This window comes from Puma concolor, chromosome A2 (genome assembly GCF_028749965.1).
Source record: "Puma concolor isolate L17-30 chromosome A2, mPumCon1.1.hap2, whole genome shotgun sequence".
Lineage (NCBI taxonomy): Eukaryota > Metazoa > Chordata > Mammalia > Carnivora > Felidae > Puma > Puma concolor.
In genome coordinates this window covers 119,656,533-119,682,097 of record NC_141668.1, presented here as the reverse complement: position 1 = coordinate 119,682,097, position 25,565 = coordinate 119,656,533, and the positions used below count along the sequence as shown (strand labels likewise).

General features: G+C 44.8%; 3 protein-coding genes across 10 annotated transcripts in view; 2 read left to right on the top strand and 1 right to left on the bottom strand.

The window, feature by feature from the left end:
- TTLL3 (tubulin tyrosine ligase like 3) overlaps positions 1-18,248 on the top strand; it is a 29,425-nt gene extending 11,177 nt beyond the window's left edge. The window contains exons 9-15 of one of the 5 annotated variants that reach the window (XM_086697472.1): positions 2,742-2,890; positions 6,207-6,450; positions 7,599-8,034; positions 14,437-14,712; positions 15,314-15,385; positions 15,573-15,796; positions 16,002-16,069. In XM_086697472.1, the coding sequence (XP_086553598.1) occupies positions 2,742-2,890; positions 6,207-6,450; positions 7,599-8,034; positions 14,437-14,712; positions 15,314-15,385; positions 15,573-15,710 (1,315 nt within the window). In that variant the 3' untranslated portion in view covers positions 15,711-15,796; positions 16,002-16,069. Of the gene's footprint in view, positions 1-2,741; positions 2,891-6,206; positions 6,451-7,598; positions 8,035-14,436; positions 14,873-15,313; positions 15,386-15,572; positions 15,797-15,986 lie in introns of all 5 variants that reach the window. The other 4 variants (XM_086697469.1, XM_086697468.1, XM_086697471.1 and 1 more) reach the window with 4 other exon arrangements.
- Positions 18,249-18,295: 47 nt separating this feature from the next.
- Positions 18,296-25,132, bottom strand: RPUSD3 (RNA pseudouridine synthase D3). 2 transcript variants are annotated; one of them, XM_025921649.2, is made up of 9 exons: positions 25,008-25,132; positions 24,554-24,684; positions 23,642-23,686; positions 23,401-23,500; positions 22,566-22,673; positions 22,400-22,484; positions 22,049-22,172; positions 19,556-19,695; positions 18,296-18,730 (listed from the first exon to the last, which is right to left on the bottom strand). In XM_025921649.2, exons 1-9 carry the CDS (start codon positions 25,130-25,132, stop codon positions 18,539-18,541), a joined length of 1,050 nt encoding a protein of 349 aa, XP_025777434.1. In that variant the 3' UTR covers positions 18,296-18,538. The 2 variants fall into 2 exon arrangements, with proteins under 2 accessions (XP_025777434.1, XP_025777442.2); XM_025921657.2 differs by lacking the exon at positions 23,642-23,686 and having other exon boundaries at positions 25,008-25,122.
- A 93-nt stretch (positions 25,133-25,225) lies between these two features.
- The window catches only part of IL17RE (interleukin 17 receptor E), a 47,146-nt gene continuing 46,806 nt past the window's right edge, over positions 25,226-25,565 (top strand). For all 3 annotated transcript variants that reach the window (XM_086697485.1, XM_086697484.1, XM_086697483.1), the window contains exon 1: positions 25,226-25,370. The gene's annotated coding sequence lies outside the window, so the exon portion shown is untranslated. The remainder of the gene's footprint in view (positions 25,371-25,565) is intronic.

The window sequence follows — 25,565 nt, the reverse complement described above, 5'->3', positions numbered from 1 at the left end:
CACTTTGGGAAAAAGTTCTCAATCAGAGGAAGGGAGTTGAGTTGAGACAGGAATTCGATTCAGCAGAGGTGTGCAAGAGAGAGGAAGGGAGAAGCGCCCCCAAGGCAGGAGGGCACCCAGCATTTATTGAGCGCTTCCTGTGTGCCCAGCATTGTGCCAGTCTCCAAAAATGAAGTGTAGTCCCTGCCCTCAGTGGGTGTACAGCTCAGATGGGGAGGCTTGCAGCAAGTCAGGTGGGAGTGCTAAGGGCCTCAGCTGGGGTGGTTTTAATAGAAAGGAATGGGCAGACTTAATGATTTTGATAGGGGAGACTAAAGAATTAATAAATGAACTTAGAATGAATGACATACTGAGCAAACCTTCATTATTGATAAATAATTCATTTGTATCTGTTTTAAATGTTAGAAATTAAAAACTAGGTGACCCTATACTACCTTAACTACCAGATAAGTATCAAAAAAGCCCCTCCTTCTTAAACTAAGAATTCTCAAGACTAAGAACATTAGAACATGAGTCCTTTGTATTTCTAGATGTGAGGTAAGTTCTAGAGAGCCTTAGGCACTTCTCAAAAGTTGGGATTATGTAAAATATTACATCATATAAGGGTGCCTGGCTGGCTCAGTTGGTGGAGCATGCAACTCCTGATCTCAGAGTCATGAGTTCAAGTCCCATGATAGGCATAGAGCCTACCTTAAAAAAAAAAAAAAAAAAAAAGGTTTTGGGGTACATGGCTGCCTCAGTCAAATATAAATGCTGTTAAGTGGTTCACTCACTGAAGTTATGGATAGTTAGCATTCATTAATTTATGCAGTACTTATGGCTATGTTTTCAACTGCTTTTTTTTTTTTAAGTTTATTTATTTTGAGTGAGAGAGAGAGAGAAGAGCACAAGTAGGGGAGGAGCAGAGAGAGAGAGAGGAAAAGGGAGAGAATCCCAAGCAGGCTCCGCACTGCCAGTGCAGAGCCTGATGTGGGACTCAAACTCAGAAACTGTGAGATCATGACCTGAGCTGAAACCATGAGCCGGTTGCTTAACCGACTGAGCCACCCAGGAGCCCCTGTTTTCAACTTTTTAAAAACACATACATGGCTCACCAGCCAGGCTTTTAATTTTTTTTTTTTTCAACGTTTATTTATTTTTGGGACAGAGAGAGACAGAGCATGAATGGGGGAGGGGCAGAGAGAGAGGGAGACACAGAATCGGAAACAGGCTCCAGGCTCTGAGCCATCAGCCCAGAGCCTGACGCGGGGCTCGAACTCACGGACCGCGAGATCGTGACCTGGCTGAAGTCGGATGCTTAACCGACTGCGCCACCCAGGCGCCCCAACCAGGCTTTTATCAAGGTTGACTTCCCACAAAAACACCAGTTGCTTTTTTGTTGTTTGTTGTTAAATATAAAAATGGTATTGTTATGTCTAGTGTACTTTTTCAAATGACACATGCCCTTGCCACCATCATATGACACTTCCCTGGGCCAAATCACAGGTTTATTAAGCAGATTCCCTATGCCATGGCCCACAGAAAAGTTTCCAGCAAACCCTCTGGAAATAGAAGATTTAGGACTTGAGTGTGAATTTTCCTAAGAGGCCATGCCTAGCCCCCACCATTTGGCTGTCTCTGCTTCTGGTGCTTCCCCATTGGGTGCTGCTGCCTCATTGTTAAAAGAGGTATAAGTTCTTCAAGGCTGCAGACATTCATAAGGCTAAGATGTAAAAAGGCATTAGCATCTAGTGGAAGCTTCCTTCCTATTCAGTCAGAAGAAAAGGAATGGGAGAGTGTGGATGAGGCTGCCATTTAGGGTATTTCATGACTTGGTTTAGTTCAGTACATTTGTGTCTTGTAGAGAACAGAGTCTGTCTTTGTCCATGAACTCTTATCTGCACAGCCCAGTTGCTGAGGCAGGCAACCATTCATCCACTCAACAGACTTGGGGAGTACCTAAAAGGTGTACTGCTGGGGGATGGGAATACAGCAGAATAGTGACTGTAAAAAATGTTCCTGCTCTCATGGAGCTTGGATTCCAGGGGAGGGAGACAGACACAATAACCAAATAAGCATAGGTGTGGAGTGGTAAGTGATGAGACGAGAAACAAGCCAAGATGTGTGATACAGATGTGCTTAGGAAGAATTAGACCAGGAAGGGACCCACCTATCAACTGGTGTTAGGTCCAGGTTTGGAGGAATATGAACCCCAAAAAGCACCTGTGGGTGGAGGGATCATACAGGACAGCATTTGCATCCTGACTCAGCCACTTAACTCAATATGAGGCCTTGGGCAAGTCTCTGAACTCTCCCAGCTTCAGTTTACACAGTAATACTTCCCTGGCAGGGCCATAGAGAAGATTAGTGATAATATATGTGAAACCCCTGGCACCATGCCTGGCACACAGCAGTGCCTCATCATCAGATGCTGGTGTGATTAAATTCAGCTGAAGGCAGTTCTATTGTAACAGAAGGTAGGTTGCAGAAGTTGGAATGTTGGAGTAGGAGGGCGTGTAATAAGTGGAATATCCCCCTTCTTTTATATTCTAGCATTCTCAGATGGCACCCTAGGCCAGTTAGAATTTGGGGGGCAGCTTGAGGGTGGGATGGAGGTTTGGAGGAGACCTATCTGGCTCTCTCGGGGGAGGGTGTGACCTAGGCTGGTTGGACCATGGCCAGGGGGCTTGTGTTTCCTCTTGCCTTGTCCACCAGACTGCCCCCAGACAAATCCCTGCCCAAGTCCCATCATCTCCCCACAGCGAGGGGGCAGAGCTCAAGCACCTCGACACTCAGATCCAGCGCTGTGAGGACATCCTGCAGCAGCTGCGGGCCGTGGTGCCGCAGATAGACATGGAAGGAGATCGCAACGTCTGGATCGTGAAGCCGGGAGCCAAGTCCCGAGGACGAGGTGGGAGTCAGCCCCTGCTTCCTGCAACAGCACCCTACAGCTTGCGTCTCTAACTAGAGGCTAGGGAGATTAGTAGTGCAGGCTGTGTTGGACCCAAACTGCCTGGGTTTGAATCCCAGCTTTGCTACTAATAGCCTGTGTGATCTTGAGTAAGTTACATCACCTCTCTGAACCTCGGTTACTTCATCTTTAAGGTATGATAATAACCTCCTGTGAGGTGAGGATTAAATGAGGTATTGTGGCTAAATTTCAGCATGGTGCCTGGCACAGAGTAATCACCTCACAAACGTTGGCTGCTGTGATGACGATGTCATCTTCTCTCCTGCCCTCAGAGTTGGGTTAATGCTTTAGGTGTGTCTGATGATACTCATGTGCAGTGGTCTGTCATCTATGGGCTCTCTGATTTGACCAGTGCATCCTTGTGAAGTATAGCACAGTGGTTAAAGTATGGATGCTGAGAGCCAGACTATATCAGGTCAAACCCAAGCTCTGCCTCCTACTGTCTGTAAGACTTGGGGCAGGAGAGTCAACCTCTGTTCTACCTCATTTTATCATTCGGTAAATGGAGCCAATATTACCTACTCCAGAGGATAAGTGAGTATAATATGTGCTTTTACATAGTAACTGCTGTATATGTGCTATTATTTTTTATCCTGTCTGCTCAGCCCAACATGAATGGAATTATAATAGGGGAGCCAACAAGTTGGGGTGATGCATTAGCCCAGCCTTAAAAAACTGGTTAAGGACTCATGAGATGTGGAAAACAGACTTTTTGCACCAGATCCTCCAGATACTGAGTTTGTTCATGTCCAGGTGAAGCTGTTAAAGTCCAGACACTGAGTGACATCCCCATGTCACTTCAAAACCAGCATCTTGGTCTTTTCTTTTCCTACCTTGAAAATACTTGTGTTGTTTTTTTCTAATTATAAAAATATGTATTTATTATTAAAAAAAGATTAGACAATACAGAAATATAGAAAAAAGAAAGCAAAAGCCACTCTTGATTTCACTGAGATAACTATATTAACCTTTTGGTGTGTTTGTTCTATACTTCCTTCCCTGCATTTGGGGAGGGAGAGAGTGAGGGAGGGTGCATGTGTGTGCGCGCGTGTGTGTTGTTTTATTAAAATAATTTTTTTTAACATTTATTTATTTATTGAGAGACAGAGACAGAGCATGAGCAGGAGAGGGGCAGAGAGAGAGAGAGTCACAGATTCTGAAGCAGGCTCCAGGCTCTGAGCTGTCGGCACAAAGCCCGATGTGGGGCTTGAACTCATGAGCCAGGAGATCATGACCTGAGCTAAAGTTGGATGGTCAACTGACTGGGCCATCCAGGCTCCCCTATTTTAAACACCATATTATTCTGTAGCCTTCTTTTCTCATTTATTATATCTTTCCATGTCAGTTAGTATAACTGATCTCTTTTTTGCATCTTTCTTTTTCTTAATAAGTTTTGGACTTCATTTTAGTACATCTAGATCTGCTTTTTCTTTTTTTCTTGTTTTTAGCTTACTGTTATGTACACATTCAGGATACACAAAACTAGAGAGAATAACACAGTGAATCCCCATGTACCTAGCACCAAATTTCAAAGTTGTATCTCCATTTTTTAGAAAAGCTGAACTGAAATGCACATGTGATATTCCAATGAAAAGGTGTGAGCATACAACTTGACAAATTGTCACAAAGTGAACACACTTGTGGAAAGTACCCAGATTATGAAATAAAATACCTGTACCCTAGAGGGTCCCTCCTGGACCCCTCTTAGTCTCTATGTCCACAAAATGGTAACCCCTATTCTGATTTATAATACTATAGATTAGTGTTGCCTAGTTTTAGATGTTACATAAAAGTACAGTATGTACTCTCTTATCTCATTCTGTTTCACAGTTGCATACTTCACTCTTGTTTAGATGCACTGTCATGGATTTACCTAATCCATTTCTGATGGGTATTTAGATGGCTGCCAGTTTTTTTCCTATTTATTGTTGATTGACTGCTGTTACAAGCAACACTATGATAAACATCCTGTGCAAATATCTTTTGGGCTTAGGATAAATTCTTAAAAATGAAATTGCTGGGTCAATGGACATGAATAGCCTTAATTTTTGGTTATACAAGGCATTGTATTCTTGGGAATCTTGGTGATCATTCTGGCCATTTGAGAAAGGATCTGGTTTGGGAACTAGACACAAGTTATTCTGTGCCATTGGCAGGTGATCAGTCTGCTTTGGGTGCCAAACAATGAAGGAATGAGATTGACTTGTGAGTATGTATGTTTGCAATGTGATTCTGATATGTATCAGCATTGAAATGATGCCTTTTAAGTATAAGATACTTAATGTCACTTGCATAAAAGAGATAAAATTAAGATAAGGCAATTATTTTCTACCTAAGAGAATGGCCAAAATAATCAATAGTGTTGGGTAGGATGTGGGAAGATACATAATCTCATATACTTTGCTGGGAGTGCAGACTGGTAGAACATCTTTGGTAATATAAAATGAAAAAAATGTACATACCCTTGGAGCCAGCATATCTACAGCTAGAAATTTATTCTACAGGTAACTAATAATAGTGATAGGAGTTAACATTTACTGAATGCTCACCATGGGCCAAGAACTATTCTGAATCCTTAACATGTTTAGTTAGATGTATAGAATCTTATCAAACTGAGGCACGTAAAATCTTCCATAACTTGGAAGGATATCCATTGGACCTGGAAGCAACAGTTGGCTGCCTCTGGGAAAGAATTATTTTTAATTGTGTACCCTTTGTACTGCCTGCTTTTATGTTTTATATTCTGTTAATTATTGGGAAAAAACTAATCAAAGTCATATGGTATTTTAAAAAGCCCAATATGGTTTGAATTTTTATGCGTGCATATATTACTTTTCAATTAAACAGAAGTGATTAATTAAAACAATTTTTTAATTAAAAAATATTTTTTAATGTTTATTTTTTTGGAAGAGACAGAGAGACAGAGCGTGAGTCAGGGAGGGGCAGAGAGAAAGGGAGACACAGACTTTGAAGCAGGCTCTAGGCTCTGAGCTGTCAGTACAGAGCCCCATGTGGGGCTCGAACTCACGGATTGTGAGATCATGAACTGAGTTGAAGCTGGACACTTAACTGACTGAGCCACCCAATTGTCCCCCCCCCCCCAATTTTTTTAATCTTTAGCAGATTCTCAGCTTTGCCAAAGAGAACAGGGTTCTGGAGAAGCACTCTTACGTACTTGGCCCTATCAGTTCCATGGTCCCCTGGCCCTTCTAGCCCAAGCCTGACCTGATCCCTGACCACCCTGTTTCCCCCATAGGCATCATGTGTATGGACCACTTGGAGGAGATGCTGAAGCTGGTAGACGGCAACCCCACGATGATGAAGGACGGCAAGTGGGTGGTACAGAAGTATATTGAGCGTCCCCTGCTCATCTTTGGCACCAAGTTTGACCTGAGACAGTGGTTCCTGGTGACTGACTGGAACCCACTTACCGTGTGGTTCTACCGTGACAGCTACATCCGCTTCTCCACACAGCCCTTCTCCTTGAAGAACCTGGACAAGTGAGCTCCATTCCTTGTTTCCTGTGAGCTCCCTGTCTAGCTGGGGAGCTGACAAGCAACAGGTGGTTCCCCAGTGCAATGCTGGGCTCCACACACAGACTGCACACAGGCAGGTCCCCTATCCATCCAACAGATACCTACCAAGTGTGTTTTAGCATTTGAGATACAGCAGTGAACAAAACAAGAGCCCAGCTCTGAAGAGTTCACATTCCCGCACATAAGCTGGATATGTATGAAATGTGTCTGCCCATGTCCTACCCAACGCTATTGATTATTTTTGCCACTCTAAGTAGAAAATGGTTGTCTTAATTTTATCATTTTTAGAACAAGTAATGTTAAGTATCTTATGCTTATAAGGCATCATTTTAATGCTGTTACTCATAGATAAGCAATGAATGTAATAAGTAGAATTATCTAATAGGTAATAAAATGATACATGTTATTAAAAAAAGACTGTAGAGCAGGGTCAGGGGGTTCAGGAGAATGTGAGAGCAGAGAGTCAAGTCGCAGTATTAACTTGGGGGCTGAGAGAAAGTCTTGTTGAGCCCTGGGTTCAGATTCCATCTCTGCAGCTTCTAGGCTGTGTGACTTTGGTCAAGTGAAACCTCTTTATGCTTCTTTTTTCACATCTGAAGAATGGAGGCAGTATTATGAAACTCATAGCTGTCGGTTATTGAATGCTGCGTATGTGACAGGTGCTAAGTGTTTCATGTATATTATCTCAGTCATTCATGAAAACCCAGTGAAGTGGGTACTATTACTACCCCATTGGACAGATGTGAAGGAGCACCTGGGTGAAAAGATCTCACAACTAGTCGGTGGTGAAGGTGGGACTTGAGCAGTTTGACTACAGGGCCCATACTTCTAACCCACCTTACCTTCCAGGAGCTGGAAGGGTTAACTGGGACTAATGTACATAATACTGTGGCCCCATAGGTAGTGCCCTCAAAGGGATAAGACTGGTTCTGGCCCTAGAAGATTGTGGTGGCACCCAGATCTTTGTCCTTCTTGTCTACCCTAGCTGAGCCCTATCTCAAGGTGAACAGTCCAGGGTGCCCAGGGCTGGTTCCAGGGTTTGCCTGCCCTCCCCGCATTTGGGTGGGAGAGGCACAGGGAGCCAGACCTCAGCTTTCTGCTTTCTGCCCCAGCTCAGTGCACCTGTGCAACAACTCCATCCAGAAGCACCTGGAGAATTCATGCCATCGACACCCGCTGCTGCCCTCAGACAACATGTGGTCAAGCCAGAAGTTCCAGGTCCACCTGCAGGAGATGGGGGCCCCAAACGCTTGGTCCACCATCATCGTGCCTGGCATGAAGGCTGCTGTGATCCATGCCCTACAGACCTCCCAGGACACTGTGCAGTGCCGGAAGGCCAGCTTCGAGCTTTACGGTGCTGACTTTGTGTTTGGTGAGGACTTCCAGCCCTGGCTCATTGAGATCAATGCCAGCCCCACCATGGCCCCCTCCACGGCTGTCACCGCCCGGCTCTGTGCAGGTGTGCAAGCTGACACCCTGCGTGTGGTTATTGACCGGCGGCTAGACCGCAACTGCGACACGGGAGCCTTCGAGCTCATCTACAAGCAGGTGAGGCTGCTGGGCCTAGGCAAGACCCCAGGGAGTCTGTCCCCTCTTCCACGCATCCCTGTAGTAAAGCACAGGGCACTGTAGTCAGACAGTCCCAGTTCAAGTTCTGGTCCTGCCATAGTGACTCAGTACAGCCACTTTTCCTTGAGCCTCCATTTTCTCATCTGTAAAATCAAGATGCTGTTACCATCTTTCTCATAGGGTTTGGGAGAGTGAAAATGAGTTAATATGTGTGGACCATCCTTATGATCCAGTAATTGCACTAGTGGGTATTTACCCAAAGAATACAAAATCACTAATTTGAAGGGATAAATGCACCGTATGTTTATTGCAGCATTATTTACAATGGCCAAATTATGGAAGTAGCCTAAGTGTCTATTGATAGATGAATGGATTAAAAAAATGTGGTATATACAGTGGAATATTATTCAGCCATAAAAATGAAATCTTGTCATTGGCAACAACATGGATAGATCGATCTAGAGAGCATAATGCTAAGTGAAATAACCCAAGAAGAGAAAGACAGATACCATATAATTTCACTCATGTGGAATTTAAGAAACAAAACAAATAAAGAAAGGGGGTGGGGGGAAGACAAACCTAAAACCAGACTCTTAACTATAGAGAACAAACTGATGGTTACCAGGGGTGGGGCGGGGGGGGGGGTGGGATGAGTGAAATAGGTGAAGAGGATTAAGAATACACTTATCTTTTTTTTTTTTTTAATGTTTATTTATTTTTGAGAGAGACAGAGACAGAGTATGATTGGCTTAGGGGCAGAGAGAGGGAGAGACGCAGAATCCAAAGCAGGCTCCAGGCTCTGAGCTGTCAGCACAGAGCCGGATGCGGAGCTCGAACTCACGAACTGCGAGATCATGACCTGAGCCAAAGTCAGATACCCAACCGACTGAGCCACCCAGGCGCCCCTAAGAGTACACTCATCTTGACGAGCATTGAGTAATATGTGGAATTGCTGAATTGCTATATTGTATACCTGAAACTAATATAACACTGTGTTAACTACACTGGAATTAAAACAAAAAAAAATTAATTGTAATACAACAACAAAAATATACATGTGGATCATGTTTCTAGAGATGCATATAGCAAAATGTTAAAAGCAAAACCTCCATGGCTTCAAATCCTTGCTCAATAACTATGAGCTGTGTGACTTTGAACAATTCCCTAACCCCTAGGGTTCTCCGTTTCCCCATCTGTAAAGCAGGACTGAACGTAATCCCTACCTCATAAGGTTGTGATAATTAAATGAGGACATAGGTAAAGCCCTTCAGAACAGCACTTGAACATCATAAATGCTACATGTTTTAGCTATTATTACTACCTAATAAGGTCCTCAGGTGTCTCATGATAGACGGCATCACTTATAATGCCTGGACATACAGTAAGAGTCAGTTAGTGGAAGCTGCTGCTGTTGTTATTATTGTTGTTATTATTTTATTCCTTGTATAATAATTTTACTCACCTTGTTCCAGAAAGAGATTTGAGTCCACTTATTGGAATAGAATACAGTTTTTAAAAATCAGTCAGAAAACCAATTTCAAGGGTTGCTGAACTCTGCAATTTCTCATGGTAGTTAAATTCAATATCCTAATTCTAAGTATCGTTCTGATTAGGATTCAGCTTCTATTGGGGCACCTGGGTGGCTCAGTTGGTTAAGCGTCTGACCCTTGATTTGGGCTCAGGTCATGAACTGGCTGTTGTAGAATCGAGCTCTGCATCAGGCTCTGCACTGAGTGCTGAGTGTAGAACCTGCTTGGGATTCTCTTTCTCCCTCTCTTTCTGCCTGTTTCCCACTCATACTGCCTCTCCCAAATAAATAAACATTAAAAAAAAAAAAGGATTTGGCTTCTATCAGAGTTTGGTCACAGGTAGAGAACATGCTGATTACATGACCCAGGTGTCCTGGTCTTTGTCACAGTTACTGATCATAAATTAATATTGGCATATTGGTTTCAAAAAACAAATATAAGGGCAGGGAAATAAGACAAAACCAAAGGGGAAGGGAACATTCTAGCACAATGGTTCCCAAATGCTGGTTCACAGGCCAAAATCACCTGGCAAGCTTTCCAAATGTACAGGAGTCAGGAAGCCCCACCCCCAGAGACTGTTCTGAAACGTCTGGCTTAGGGACTACACATCTGCATTTTTCAGATGTCCTAGTTGTCCTGAAAAATCTTTCATAGCTTTTTTTGTTTTTGTTTTTAATTTTTATTTATAAAAAAATTTTTTTAAGTTTATTTATTTTGAGAGAGAGAGCACGCACATACACATGTCGGGGAGGGGCAGGGAGAGAGAGAGAGAGGCTCCATGCCCCACATTGAGCCCGATGTGGGGCTCCATCTCATGACCAATCGACCAACCATGAAATCATGACCTGAGCCAAAATCAAGAGTCAGTTGCTCAACTGACGGAGCTGCCCAGGAGCCCCTGTTTTTGTTATTTTAAACCAACATGTGATGAGGATTCACTGTTTGCATTGGTTGTGTTTGTCTTACTTTGTCCTCCTTTTTTCCTTTTATAGATTACCTCACTCAAAAAGGAGAGGCAGAGTAGGAAGTACACAGGAAGCATTGGTCCATAGCCACTCTGAAATCTAGCCTCGCATATATTTCCAGTTTTGCTATTTGGACCATCATTACTTCCTAGGAATTCTCTGTGGCTGTTGCTTTCATCCATTGGGATCTCAGTTCAGTCCTAAATCATCCTTTCCCATGAACCTCAATAGTTCTTAGTCTGTTACCTGCTCATAGAAGTGTGGGAGTATAGAAGCCTCTTTGATTTCATATTGTGTTTGTCCCATTCAGTCCAAGTGCATATTTTTTAAAACTTTGTGGGTTTCTTATGTATGAAGTTATAATCTATTCTATTATACAAAAGCCATATCCACAATTCTTAGATAGCTCTTCTCTCTGTGAGGCTACTGTAGGACAATAGCCCTCACAATTATAGAAGCCCTACTGTTAACAGAGAGTGCCTACAGCCCTGTTAACTCAAAATGTGTTAAAGACTTAAACATAAGACATAAAGGTATGCCCTTGGGATGCTTAAAAGATCTGTAGCTGCTTTAAAGGACTTAGATCTGTCTGAAGTTTTTTTTATTACGTACATGTAATTGACATGCAATATTACATTCAAATATACAACATAATGAATGATTTGATATTTGTATATATTGTAAAATGATCACCACAATAAGTCTAGTTAATATCCATTACCACACATAGTGATGGTTTTATTTTCTTCTGATGAAAACTTAGGAGGTCTACTCTCTTAGCAACTTTCCAGTATGCGATATAGTATTATTAACTATACATCCATGGCTTACTTATTTTATAACTGGACATTTGTACCTTTTGACCCCCTTCATCCATTTTGCTCACTGCCTGTGGCAACTACTAATCTGTTCTCTGTCTCTATGAATTCAGGGGTTTTGTTTCTCTCTCTCTCTTTTTTTTTTTTATTTTAGATCCCACATATAATTTACATCATGAGATATTTGTCTTTCTCTCTGATTTAATTCACTTAGCATAATTTCTGCCCTCAAAGCCCATCCATGTTGTACAAATGGCAAGATTTCCTTCTTTTTATAGCTGAAGAATATTCCATGATAGTAGATAGTCATATTTTCTTTATTCATTCATCCATTGATGGACACTTAGGTTGTTTCTATGTCTTGGATATTGTAAATAATGCTGCAGTGAACATGAAGGTGCTGATACTTTTTCAAGTTAGTAATGTTTTTGCTTGCATCAGATAAATACCCAGAAGTGGAATTGCTGGATCATATCACAGTTCTATTTTTAATTTTTTGAGGAACCTCAATACTGTTTTAATTCTTATTTATAAAAAATTTTGTTTTAAGTTTATTTATTTTGACAGTGGCTGCACCAATTTATATTCCCACTAACAGCATACAAGTGTTCCCTTTTCTCCACATCCTCACCAATACTTATTTCTTATCTTTTTGATAATAGCCATTCTAACAGGTGTGAGGTGATATCCCAGTATGGTTTTGATTTGGATTTCCCTGCTGATTATGACTTGGAACACCTTTTCACGTATCTGTTGGCCATCTCTTTGTCATCTTTGGGAAAAATGTCTGTTCAGATCCTCTGCCCATTTTTAAATAAGATTATTTGTCTTTGCCATTGAGTTGTATGAGTTCTTTGTATATTTTGGATACTAGCCCCTTATCAGACATATGATTTGCAAATATTTTCTCCCATTGGGTAGGTTGCCTTTCCCCTTTGTTGATAGTTTCCTTTGCTGTTCAGAAGCTTTTTAGTTAGATGTAGTCCCACGTGTTTATTTTTGCTTTTGTTGCCTTTGCTTTTGATGTCAAATCCAAAAAATCATTGCCAAGACCCATGTCAAGGAGCTTACTGCCTATGGTTTCTTCTAGGAATTTTATAGTTTCAGGTCTTAAATTCACTTTAATCCATTTTGAGTTGGTTTGTTTGTGTGTTACAAGGTAGTGGTCCAGGTTCATCCTTTTGCATGTGGCTGTCCAGTTTTCCCAACACCATTTATCAAAGAGACTGCCCTTTCCCCATTGAATATTTTTATGCCTTCTTTGTCATAAATTAATTCACCATTTATGTGTGATTATTTCTGGGCAGCTCTGTATTCTGTTCAATTGATCTATGTGTCTTTTTTTATGCCAGTACCATACTGTTTGATTACTATTGCTTTGTAATATAGTTTGTAGTCCGTAAGTGTGATGCTTCCAGCTTTTGTTCTTCTTTCTCAAGATTGTTTTGGGGGCACCTGGCTGGCTCAGTTGGTAGAGTGTGTGACTCCTGATCTTGGAGTTGTAAGTTTAAGCCCCACACTGGGTGTAGAGATTACTTAAAAATAAAAATCTTAAAAAAAAAAACAACATTGTTTTAGCTATGCAGAGTCTTTTGTGGTTCCATGTAAGTTTTAGGATTTTTTCTTTTTGTGAAAAATTCCTTTGGCATTTTGACAGAGATTGCATTAAGTCTGTGGATTGCTTTGAGTAGTATGGATATTTTAATAATGTTAATTCTTCCAATTCATCAGCACAGAATGTCTTTCAATTTATTTGTGTCTTCAGGTTTTTTCATCAGTATCTTAGCTTTTAGTGTACAGGCCTTTCATTTCCTTGGTTAAATTTATTACAGGCTTTTGTTCTTTTTGGTATTCTTTAATCTCTTTTAATCTAGAGCAGCAGCACTGTTTTCTCCCACCCCCAATAGTTTGTTGGGATCTTTTGAAGGGACCAGGTTGGTTGTTTTGTAGAACTGTCCCACATTCTGGATTTGTCTGATTGTTTCTTTGTGATGCTATTTAGCTTGTTCTTCTGTTATCTCAGTGTCCTATAAACTAGAAGTTGGGCCAAACAGCTTGCTAAGGTTCAGGTTAGACATTTTTGGCAAGAACACTTGAGACGTGATGCTGGGTACCTCATATAGTATCACAAAGCACACACTGTTGGTGTGTCTCATGATTAGTGATGCTAAGTCTGGCCATGGGGTTAAGGTGGTAGCTACCACATCTCTCCATTGTACGTTGCATCCTCCCCTTTGCAATGATCGGTTACTTTGTAAAGTGATACTTAGGTGCACATGACACATTTTCCTGTCATCCTTTTCACTGACTTATTTTGATACCCAGTTTTGATTAATGGGGCTTTGTAGGAACTCTGATATTTGTATTTTTTACAAGCTGCAAGTGATTCTGATAGATTCTAATCAGGATCCTTTGTTGACACAGAAAACACCTCACACTAGCTCAAGGTTAAAAACGGGTCATTAGCAAGACACAGGGAGGCTGTCCTGGAGCCCAGCTGCAGGATGTATGGCTGGCTTAATCAGAACTGAACATTGTACAGAGGCTCCTCTTCTGGAACTCTTTCTCTGCCTCCTTATGCAAATTTGCTACTTCATTCTCTCAATAGAATGCCTTCATTAATGCTCTCAGTTTCTCCTTCCCCATAATAGGTTCGTGTAAGGCTATAGGCAGGCTCCAAGCCTCTTAGCTATCTGAGTGACATAACTCAAATTCTGTCTGCAGAGAATCTGGCTTAACTCAGGAAGCTGTCCATCAGCAGTGGCTTATGGAGCAGAACCCTACACATTCCAGCAGGGGTTGGGAGAGCTTAGGAGGGCAAAGGGTAGGGGGTCCTAATAGAGGCATGACTAAGACTCCCTGACTCCACAGGGTTACTAATCCCAGGGGTTCTGTGACTTTCTAGGTACTGATTCAGGCTTCTCGAGCCAGACCCTTTAGAGAACAGAGATGGGCTCCCTGTTTCTCAACCCAGAAATTAATTCCATCCATCTCTGTCCTGATTCCTTCTGGGCCTAGGATTCCAGCACCACTGTCTGAACAGGCCTCATCTCCTCTTCTTTCCCACAGCCTGCCGTGGAGGTACCCCAGTATGTGGGTATCCGACTCCTAGTAGAGGGCTCCACCATCAAGAAGCCCCTGGCAATGTGTCACCGGCGGATGGGAGTCCGCCCAGCACTCCCTCACCTGCTGACCCAGCGAGCCTCTGGGGAAGGCAAGGATTTGGGGACTGTTACTCACAGGTCAGCTCCTAGGAAGGTTGCTGGGGCCAGGAGCCTGGGGCACACTGAGAAGCCAGACTCCACTGCCACCACCTCGGCCCCCGGAAAGGGGAAGAAAGTCAAGGCGAAATGTGCCTCGGCCCTGGTCTACCCCAATCTCCGGAAGTGGGAACCCCCCAGCACCAGGATGGGCTGCATTTTCACCATGACCTTTGCTAGTGGGGACAGGCAACCCCACCCCTTGAACAGATTGCCATTGAGTCTGAAGAACCCCCAAGCCCTGGGTAAGACCATTCCCCCAAAACACCCCAAGGTCCCAAGGCAATTTCTTCCTGCTCTCCAAGCCCCTCCTAACCACCTAGATTTGCAACCCCGCCGTAGCCCCACCAAAAAGACACCAGTAGCAAGTAAAAGCCATCACTTACAAAGTATTTTCTAAAAATGTGTGACCAAATGAGTATCATTCCCTCCAAAATAGTCACCCTGCAAGGTAGTGGTACTTATTCACAGATTCCAGGACTCAGTCCCAGGTCCATCTCTCTTCAGAGCCCAAGCTTCTCCTGCAGCGGTATTCTGCCATTGCCTCCACGCAAAGTTGCCCCTGGGGGAAAGGAGCTAATAGTTGTTCAGCACTTAACAACTTACACTGTGCCGCTACCCAACCAGCTCCTTTAGTCCTTACAACCTAGCGAGGTAGGTGCTATTATCCCCATTTTCCAGCCGAGGTATCAGGAAGTTTAAGGAAGCTGCCTGAGGTTGCACATCTCATAAGGGGCAGAGCTGGGATGCAGACCCAGGTCTGTTGGGCTCTAAACCCTGTGTTCTTCCCATGGCCTCTGGAGGAGGAACTGGGAGGGCTCCATTTGCCATCTCACACCCCAGCCCTCCTCTTCCCCCACTCTCCACCCTCCACGCACACCTTGAGGGGCTGCTGATCAGCCTTGGGGCCTCCCCAGGCCCTCACTGCCCCTCTTGCTCCCACAGCCCCTTACCATTTCCCCAGCCTTCACACCAAGGCCGGGCTGCCTTCTCATGTGCTCCGATCCCAGGGGCGGGTCCTCAGACTGCAGCACAGCAAGTTGGTGGGCTCTAAGGCCCTGTCAACCACAGGCAAGGCCTTGATGACTCTACCTACCGCCAAGGTTTTGATTTCCTTTCCACCTAACCCTGAGCTCAAGTTGGCATCCAGCGTCCTGAAACCAAGAAAGGTGGGCCTTGAGCCGTGACTCACACCCTGGTGGGCAGTGCTGAATACTGGGGTTAGGGCTGGAGGGCACAGGCAAGGGCAGCTCCCTGACTAGCTGGAGCCCCAAGGGAAGGGCTTTTTTCCTCAGAACCCCCTTCCTGAACAGATTTCCTGATCATCTCTTCCTCCCTCTTCCCCCCTTTCACACCGAGGCTGTTGCTCCCCAGCACCTTCGTGGTCCCTGTCCTGGAAGTTCCTTGTGGCCTCTACCCTTCGAAGTTGGAAATCTTCCTAGCACCCACAGAAAGATCAAGGCCAAAGGCAAGTTCAAGGCCAGACTCTGTGATAGACCCAAGGCTGAGGCATGCCTCATGAAGACAGCCTTCCAAGACTCCTGTCCTTGATCAGTGCATACCAGGGTCTAGGGAGCATGGGGGACGTGAGGCTACAGAAACCCTTGCTTTGATCCTCACTGCCCCTATCCTGGATGCAGTGCCAAATAAAAAGGAGCAAGTGAAGTATCCTGGGCTTGGCTCCATTCCTATTGGAGGTTGAAGAGAGGGTAGGCTAAGGCCCTGTACCCCAAGGTCCAGAGTGAGAGCTACAGGCCATCAACAACCTTCCACAAAGCAAGGGCCAGAATTGCCTCACTAGCGACAGATATGGGGCTTCCTATTCGGGGACTCCCTGACATCTCTGACCTTTGGATGGGGGGGATAAGCCTCATTTTATAGATGAGGAAACTTCTAGATGAATCTGAATGAGAGACATGGCTTGCCCAAGATCATATGGCAGTGAGAAAACTAGGACACACTGCCAGACTGCTCACCACTGGGAGATCCCCAGTCTTCAAGCCCAGGGGAGAAGCTGGGCTAGCAGCAGAGTGACATCTAAGGGTGTTAGATTTATAACGTAAGATGAAAGAAGGATGAACCTTGCCTAAACCCAGCCCTTCTCCAGAGGGAGTGGGTCTGTCCCTTCCTTAGCAAGGGGCCATGGTTGCCTAAAAAGGAAATATCAGTAGTATTTTAGTATTTCTTAGTTGTAGTGGGTTGAATGGTAGTCTTCCCTACACCCAAAGATATATCTGCTAGGAAACTGTGAATAACTTTATTTGGAAAAAAAGTCTTTGTCAATGTGATTAAGTTAAAGATCTTGAGATGAGAGTACTCTGGATTATCCAAGTGGGCCCTAAATCCAATGACAAGTGTCTTTATAAGAGTCAGAAGACACAGACACTGGAAGGCTGTGTGAAGATGGAGGCAGGCTGGTGTGATACAACCACAACTCAAGGCTTGGAGCCACCAGAAGCTGAAAGAGGAAAGGAAGGATTCACCCCTAGAGGCGTCAGAGGGCACAGCCTTGTTGACAACTTGATTTCAGACTGGCCTCCAGACAGATCTATGACAAAATTGATTTCTGTTGTTTTAAGCCACTCGGGTGTGGTAATTTGTTATAGCAGTCCTAGGAAACTAACAAGACTAGTCAAGTGGAGATACATATACTCTGATCCAGCAACTCTTGCATAACCGAACCAGGAAATGCATACAAGTGAGTTTACACCACTGTTGTGCCAATAGCCGAATGACCTGTCTGTTAACAGTAGAATGGATAGACTGGTGTGGCCATGCAGTGGAATTCAAACCCACACCATACATCACAGATGCATTTCACAGCGTGGAACAAGAACAAATCACAAAAGAACATACACAGCATGACTCCATTTATGGAAACACCAAAGTCGGGCAAAACGAAGTGTATTGTTTAGGGATGCATATGTATGTGGAAAACCTTAACAAGACAAACAAGGGAAACTTCCATGTCAGGCTAGGGTTTCCAACCTAGGATGAACAATAGAACCCCTTGGGGAACTTAAAAGATTGATGCCAGGATCTCCGGCCCAGACTGCTTAAATTGGTATCTTTGGGGTGCAGAATCACAGGGAGGGTACAGCGCTTTTTTAAAGCTTCCTGAGAGGGAGGAGGAGGGGGTTCTACTGTGGGACCAGGGTTGAGAACTACTGCCCTAATAAGGAATAAGAGGCATGTTTCTGTTTCGTGCCCTGAGTGGTGGTTATATGGGTGTCACTTTGTAATTCTTTAAATCACAGAGATGTTTATGTACTCGTTGTATGTTTGATATATTTCAGTTTTTTACTATAAAAGATCTGAGATCTTCATTTCAATATGAAGTCCCCAGAGTAGTCAGATTCATAGGGACAAAGGAGAATGGGGGCTACTAGCGGATGGGAAATCAGTGTTTAATGGGGCAGAGCTTCAGTTCTGTAAGATGATGTGATTGCACAACAGTGTAAATGTACCTAATGCCACTGAACTGTTCACTTAAAAATGGTTAAAATGGTAAATTTTGCTATGTGTATGTTATCACAATTAAAAAAACCAAACATTTCCTCCCAGCTAGAATTGGGACAGAAACAGCCAAATAAAAAGACCACATATTGAACTCAGCAGAAAGCATGCTCCATGATACTCACTTTCTTAGCAAATCTTCAAAACCATACTATGAGGTAGGTACTTTTATTAATGCACGTCCAAAGAGATGAATTCATTTGCCTAACACCATGCAGCAGGTGGCCTAGGCAGGCTTTGATCTTAGGTGTGTCCGAATGCAGAGCCCAGGATCTTAAAGCGAGGCCTTACTGCATGTTGAGTACTGACCTCATTCTCCTCAGGCCTCATCGTAGGTTCATCTCCCACCCCATCCCCACTGCTTTCCAGCAGAAACAAAAGGAACAGAAGGAGCATTATTGTTGGTGGAGCCCCAAGCACTGTAGGGTCCTGGAGAAATAAGAGGGCAAGGGTGCCAGAAGCTTCATGGGGGCCTCCCCGGGCCTCATGCCTGGAAGATGGAGACAATGCAGGTGGAGATGCAAGGGCAGTTGGGCAGCCTGGGAGGGGGTCAGGCAGAGGCGTCTGAGGAGGGCTTCATCCGGGACCTGGGGTGGGAGAGGCATGTCAGCATTCAGCCAGGTTAAGTTCCAACAGCTCTAACTAAAATGTGAGTAAGGCAAAGACTTTCTCCCTTTCTCCCCCGCTCCATGTCCATAATTTGTTATTCACTTCCTCTACACACACACACACACACACACACACACACACACACAAAAAATCATGCTATGGCAGAGACTGGGTAGGGTTCACTAAATCAGTTTCCACCTGTGCACACAGGTAAACATTTCTGAGTCCCTCTTGCAGTTTGGTGAGGCCATATGATAGTTTTAGCCAATGGAACAGGAGTGCAAGCATATGCCACTTCCAGACTTGGCCCACGAACACCTCCCACGTGAACCCGCACTGTCCTGTCTCCCTTCATCTGGCTGCATAGCAATGGCCTGGGTCCTGAGTGACTGCTTGGAGTAAAGCTCACCCACCCCACCCCCATTAATTATCTTTAATGTGGAGGGAAATTACTATGCTAAGACTCTGGCACTTTGGGGTTACTCTGTTAAAGCAGATAGTTACCCTAACACACGCACACATACACCACTACTTTTACCCCTTATACCAAAGAGACCCAAAGGACAGCTGACTTAGAAGGGCCTTGAGAAACTGGCCCTTCAATAAGTTAAATTTCCTTATTGAACAGATGGGTGGCAGAATGAGGCCCAAGAGAGGGGATGTTACTTGCTCAGGGCCACACAGCAAGATAGGGCTACAGATAGTCTTGGAAGCCAAGAGGGCTACCTCAGTCCCAAATTTCATAGCTAATGTCTGAAGGTGCTGCCCACCCCCTGAAATGGCAGGTAGGTAGGCTTGGGTACCTGTCTTTGGGGCTTGGTGCTCTCTGCTGGCAGTAGAAAGCGCTGACCCAGGACAGTGCCCACGCGGGCAGAGTATGTGTGATCCCCGAGCACAGGGCAGAGCTGTAGTACCATGTGTACCTGGAGCTGACTGGGGAACACTGGGGGACAGGAGAGAGATGACAGGGTGGGCAGCTGCTCTATCTGCCCCACCCAGGTTCATCACTCCCCCTTTCCTCTGGGAAAACAACACCACTCCGCTCCCATTCCCAGATCATGTGGTTTCAGTGACGTCAATGCTACTGCCCCTACCTCCAGAGCAGGGTGAAAGACCAGGTCAGGACAGTCCTATCAATCCACCTGGCCTGTGGGATTCGCTTGTGAAGAGATACAACCCTGAATTTACTGCTGAAGCTACTGGAAACAAGGAATGCTCTTTCCTGTGAGGGTGCTAAACTGGTGGGGTGCAGGTCAGGAGCTGCTGGAGCCCTGGCCATCTCTACCTTCACCACAGGATAGCCTGTGGGAGAAAGAAGCCAACATGCCCGAGGCAAGAAGAAATGGAGAAACAGCTTCCAGAGGACGTCCTCTGAGCCTCTTGATCCAGGAACACCTAAACTTAAGTTGTATGAACCAATACATTCCCTGTTTTTGGCTGACACCAATTTGAACAAGTTTTTGGGAAACTGACAACCAAAAGTACCTTGACAAATACAGAATTGGGGGGCTGTGTGCTAGGCATGGTACAAAATGCTTTACTTATGTAAACTTATTTAATCCTCATGACAGCCCTATAAAGCAGATCCTATCATCATTCCCATCTTACACATAGGAAAACTGAAGCTCAAAGAGAAGTGACTTGCCTACCACCATAAGCTAGGATTCAAACCCAGGAGCTATACTCTGCTTCCATGTCCGGCAATATGGTGGACTGGATAATCTAAAAACCCTTTTGCTGGGTGCCTGGGTGGTTCAGTTAGTTAAGCATCCAACTCTTGATTTCGGCTCAGGTCATGATCTCACAGTTCATGGGTTCAAGTCCCATATATGACAGTGCAGAGCCTGCTTGGGATTCTCTCTCTGCCCCTCTCACACTCTCTGTCTCAAACCAAATAAACTTAAAAAAAAGTTTAAAAACCCTCTTGCTATAAACCACCTAGAAACACCAGAAAAATAGAACAATCATCCTTTTAAATATGCATCTGGGCATATAGGAAAGTAAGATCCCAAGACCAAAACCAGGGGAAAACAAATCCAGAGCACACAGAGCCAACGTTTCACCTATTCTAGGGATACTGCCAATCTTGAGTATCCAGGGCCCTTGGGGTTAAGTAGCTACCCAGGGGCCAGGGGTGAGGCCTTAGTACCCAAATGAAATACTAGAGGGGCTACATCTCCAGTGATGGGGTGGACTAGGAGCAAAAGCCAGTCAACGGTAGATAAGTGGGGAATGAGAAAGTTTCCCCTGAGAATTCGCAACCATGAGCCTGCTCTCACACAGGTGTGGGGCTCAAAGTAACACTACTTGAGTGATCTGTGAACTTCCAATGGAGACAATATTTAGAGAGATCCTGAACTAGTGACAGCCCTGGGGCATTTGACAGAAGCAAAGGCAGAACCTCTCCCGAGAGGCTTATCTACAGTGAGGCAACAAAAGACTTCCAAAGATAAAGGCCTAGCTGAACTTGAATTCACAATCCTAAATCACAGAGTAATGAGAAAACCATTCACCAAGTATTAGAGTCAGCATGAAACATCACAGGATTAGACCCTCCAGAATCTTAGACAATGAAAATATAGAAATACAACATACAAATATGTTTAACATGGTTAAAGACAAAAAATAACAATTGAGAAAAAAAAGATGCTATATATTTTTAAAGGCCATTTTTATTTGTAAAACAACCAAATAGAACTTCTAGAAGTGAAAAATACAGCCAATGGATAGGCTGAACTGGCAGATTAGATCCAGTTGAAGAGAAAACTATTCACCTGGAAGACAGAGCTAAAGAAATTACCCAGAATGCAACAAGGATTAAGAAATAAAAAATATGAAAGAAAAGAGACCAAGCAAGGAGAATGAGAAGGTCAGACACATCTCTTAGGCATACAAAAGGAAGAGAATAGAGAAAATGCAAGAGGTGCAACACTGGAAGAGAGAAAGAACATTCCAGGATGGATGAAATATATTAATGTTCAGATTCAGGTGAATCCCAAGCAAGACAAATAAAACTAAACCCACATACCTATCAGACTTGGCATCGTGAAACCACAGAACACCAAAGACAAAGAAAAGATCCTGAGATCAGTATGAAAAAAATAATAAGATGAGCTACAAAGGAATGACCACCAGACTGACAGAAGTGCTACCTCCTCCAGATGGGCCTGATTACCTACCCCTGGGGTCCCTCAAATGCTCCCCAGGCTTCCATTAACACCACCACCTTCTTTCCATCCCCCTTGCCTCCTCCAGCCAAATAGAGGTATGAAGGCTGGCTGGGGCTCCAGACCCACCTGTCAGTGGCTGCAGTTGGACCAAGGCACAGCCAGAGCCCATGGCCACCACATGGAAGTGGCTGAGGGTCCTCTTGACACCTTCTTGGAAGTCTTTTCGGGATGGGGACTTCACTGGAATTACCTGTGGTGTCAGCCCCCAAGAATGAACAAGCTTCACACACACCTGGCACCTAAGCCCAGACCCTCGCTGCTGCTAATAGACAGGGCCATAGTATAAGTAGTGGTTACTTGCCTGTTTTAGGGGACAGGAGAGCCAGCCCCCCCCCCCCAAGTCTCTACCCTTGATTCCTCTGTAGGGATAATATATTTGGAGAGTCCCCTTCTGCTCCCTGCCAGACCATGACTCACAAGATCAACGCCATCAACGTGTTCCAGTTTCAAAGCTGCTTGGATCTTCCCCTCAGAAGTAGCTGGGATCCCATCAGTGACAGCACTAAGAAAGAGGCAGGAAGAGGTCACAGAGTGGCTTGCCAGGACCTCCCTACTGCCATGGGAGCCTCCCAGCACCACTCACCAGTAGTTGGCTGTGGGCCTCTGGGCTCTCCGTGAGTAGATGAAGAACTTTTGGAGGCGGCTGGCTGTCTGAGGACAACTGGAGAGGAGTACAAGCCCAGAGGTCTCTCTGGAGAAAGAGGATAAATCACAAAATTGAAGTCCCTTGGGCTCACCCCCAAAAAAGGGAGCATGCTTGGGAAGGCACACTGGCCTGCTTAAGGCAAAGCAATCACACCAGAACTATAACTCAAGACCTCCTCCTGAGAAACAAGAAAGACTTTCTCATGTTTGATACTAAGACTACATAATTTAATGTGCTCATTTTGCCCTGGTCCCCAAGGAGCTCAGAGCCAAATGTCATAACAATTACCCCCACTGCTGAATGTCTACAATGTGCCAGGCATTACAGTAGGAATTCTGTGTATAATAGCTCATAAATAATTAAATTCCCCACAAGCCTACGAGTTTGTGGAATTTCAGAAATATTTCATCCAAGTACCGGCTCTAGTTGATAGCAGTTTTAGAGGAAAGAATATTATGGGTCAACGAGCAATGCCTGCCATGATTATGGTATTGGAGAAGTGACTGCACGCTGAGCATAGGTATGATTAGCTCTATTTTATTATTAAGGGAACTGAGGCTCAGTGAGTTTTCATGCTTTGCCTGTGATCACAGTTTGTGCGTATGGATTTGAACCCAGATCTGTTCACTCCCTCCTTTTCCTTGCATCCTTCCTCTGTGCTCCCAAACCAGCCTGTGGAAAATGTCTCGACCTACTCCCAAGCAAGTGTTCCCTCACCCAAGATGGATACCTGTCCTCCTACATTCCTATCACCGCCCGCACCATCACTTACTTCCCAGATGCTTGCACAACCTGGAGCTCCTGATCCCCAAGCCCCAGGGACTGGCTCAGCTCTGGCAGCACTGAGAACAATGTCAACTCTCCTGGTTTTCCTGGGGGGACAAAAAAGGAAGGAAAAGTACAAGTTGCTCTCAGAGGCCTTTGGCTTTATCCCACTGACCCGTTCTCTTCAGTATCCCCTCCCTCAGAACCTTCAAACCCTCTTTCACTACATTCCCATCCCCTGCCCGTACCTGTCACTGGTAGACCCGGTGGCTTATTCAATGTCACTAGAGGTCCTAAAACATATATTACATGAGCATGAGCAACACAAAAGCAGCAGTTAGAGTTTATAAAGTACTTTCTCAATTCATCTTATCTTGTGACCCCACTACAACTCTCAGACCTGAGTTATCAACTACACCCTAAACTGAACTTCTTTCTGTCCTTCACATATGCTAAGCTAGTTGCCACCTTAGGCTTTTATACTTGCTGTCCCAGATTTTCACATGTCTGACTCTTTCATATCATCTCGGCTCAAATGTTGCCACCACAGAGAGGCCTGACTCCCCAACCTAATGTCTGCCACATGGTCATAATACCCTGTTTTATTCATAGCATTGATCATTAGTAAGTACTTTGTTCACTTATTTCCTGATGAATCCATTTCTGCCACTAAAATATTAGCTCCCTGGAAGCAGGAACCATATTTATCTTGTTCAGCACTGTATACCTGTGCCTAGAACAGTGCCTGGAACAAAGCCTCTACTCAATAAACAGTTGAGAGAATTAACAAATCACTGAATGGAGACTGAGGCTCAGAGAAATTATTTTCCTACAGCCACACAGTAAGCTAATTACAGAGCCTCATCTGACTCCAAAGCCTGTGTTTTGTCCATCGGTAAACAATTTCTTATGGCAATTCCTATTACCAAGTGCCTACTATGTTGAAGACTCTCTAGTTATTTGCACCCTCTCACCCCCATCCCCACGATGCTGAGGCTCAGACAGATTATGAGGCCTGTTCCAGGTCATACCACCAGTGGGAGGCAACACGAGGATATGACCCCAAAGACTTTAGCAGGGAGCCCTGTCAGCCCCTAGAAGGCTCTGAGCAGCAGGCTCCCCTCCAGAGTCTGTGTGCAGCTGCCCCTCCCACCCCTCACCTTTCTGGTCCACTACTGCAGCCCTCAGCACATCAACCAGCTCCTCCCGACCGAGGTTCTCTAGCTGCAGCAGCCCCGGGAATGGCTGGGGCCTCGACCGTTTGCTGGAGCCTCCGGGTCGCAGCCGATGTCTGAAAAAGGTAGAGTACGCAGTAGGAAGGATCACTCGTTTCCTGAGAGGTATCCATTCTTATCTCCCCACACCTTATATACTGCCACCTCCTACAAATGCCTCAGAATGCCTGGGGTGAGCTTCCCGCAAGTTCAGGCACATCTGGCCCCATTTTACAGAGGAGGAAACTGAAACTCAGAGAAACCAAGTGAGTAGTTTAGGGTCGGTCACACAATAGTGGCGGGATTAGAACCCATGCCTACCGAAGTCCAGATACCACACACACTTTACCCCGGCCCCACCGTCCCACCCACACGAAGGGGCGGGAGAAGGGGTAATCACCCGGCTTCGGTGCCAAAGCCTGGGGCCTTGGGCACTGCGCGGACCCCTGGCCGCCGCCGCCATACACCCCAGATCCGGCCCAAAACACTGCAGCCACCCATCTCCCGAGCAAGGACAGTGCGCATGTGTGGAGAAGGGCCGACCCGCTCTCCCACAGCGTACTGATTGGTCAGAATGCCTGTCAATACAACTAGCGATCCGGCTGGCTCAGAGGCGTGAGAAGGCGGAGCTTTGCCTTCCTGCAGGCAGAAAATGTTTTACTCCCAGTCTGTGCTTTTGAGGAAACTGAGGCACAGAGCAGCTAAGGAATTTACTCGCGATCACAGGACTTGTCTTAGGACAAAACAGGAACGAAAGATTAAGGTACTCTGATTACCATTCCAATTCATAGGAGCTTCTGACTTCAAAAAACCACCTGTGGGGCGCCTGGCTGGCCCAGTAGGTAGAGCATAGGATTTTTGATCCCCACTTTGGGTGTGGAGATTAATTAAAATTAAAATCTTTTTTTTAATGTCTTTTTTTTTTTTTTTTTTTTTTGAGAGAGAGAAGAGCGCAAGC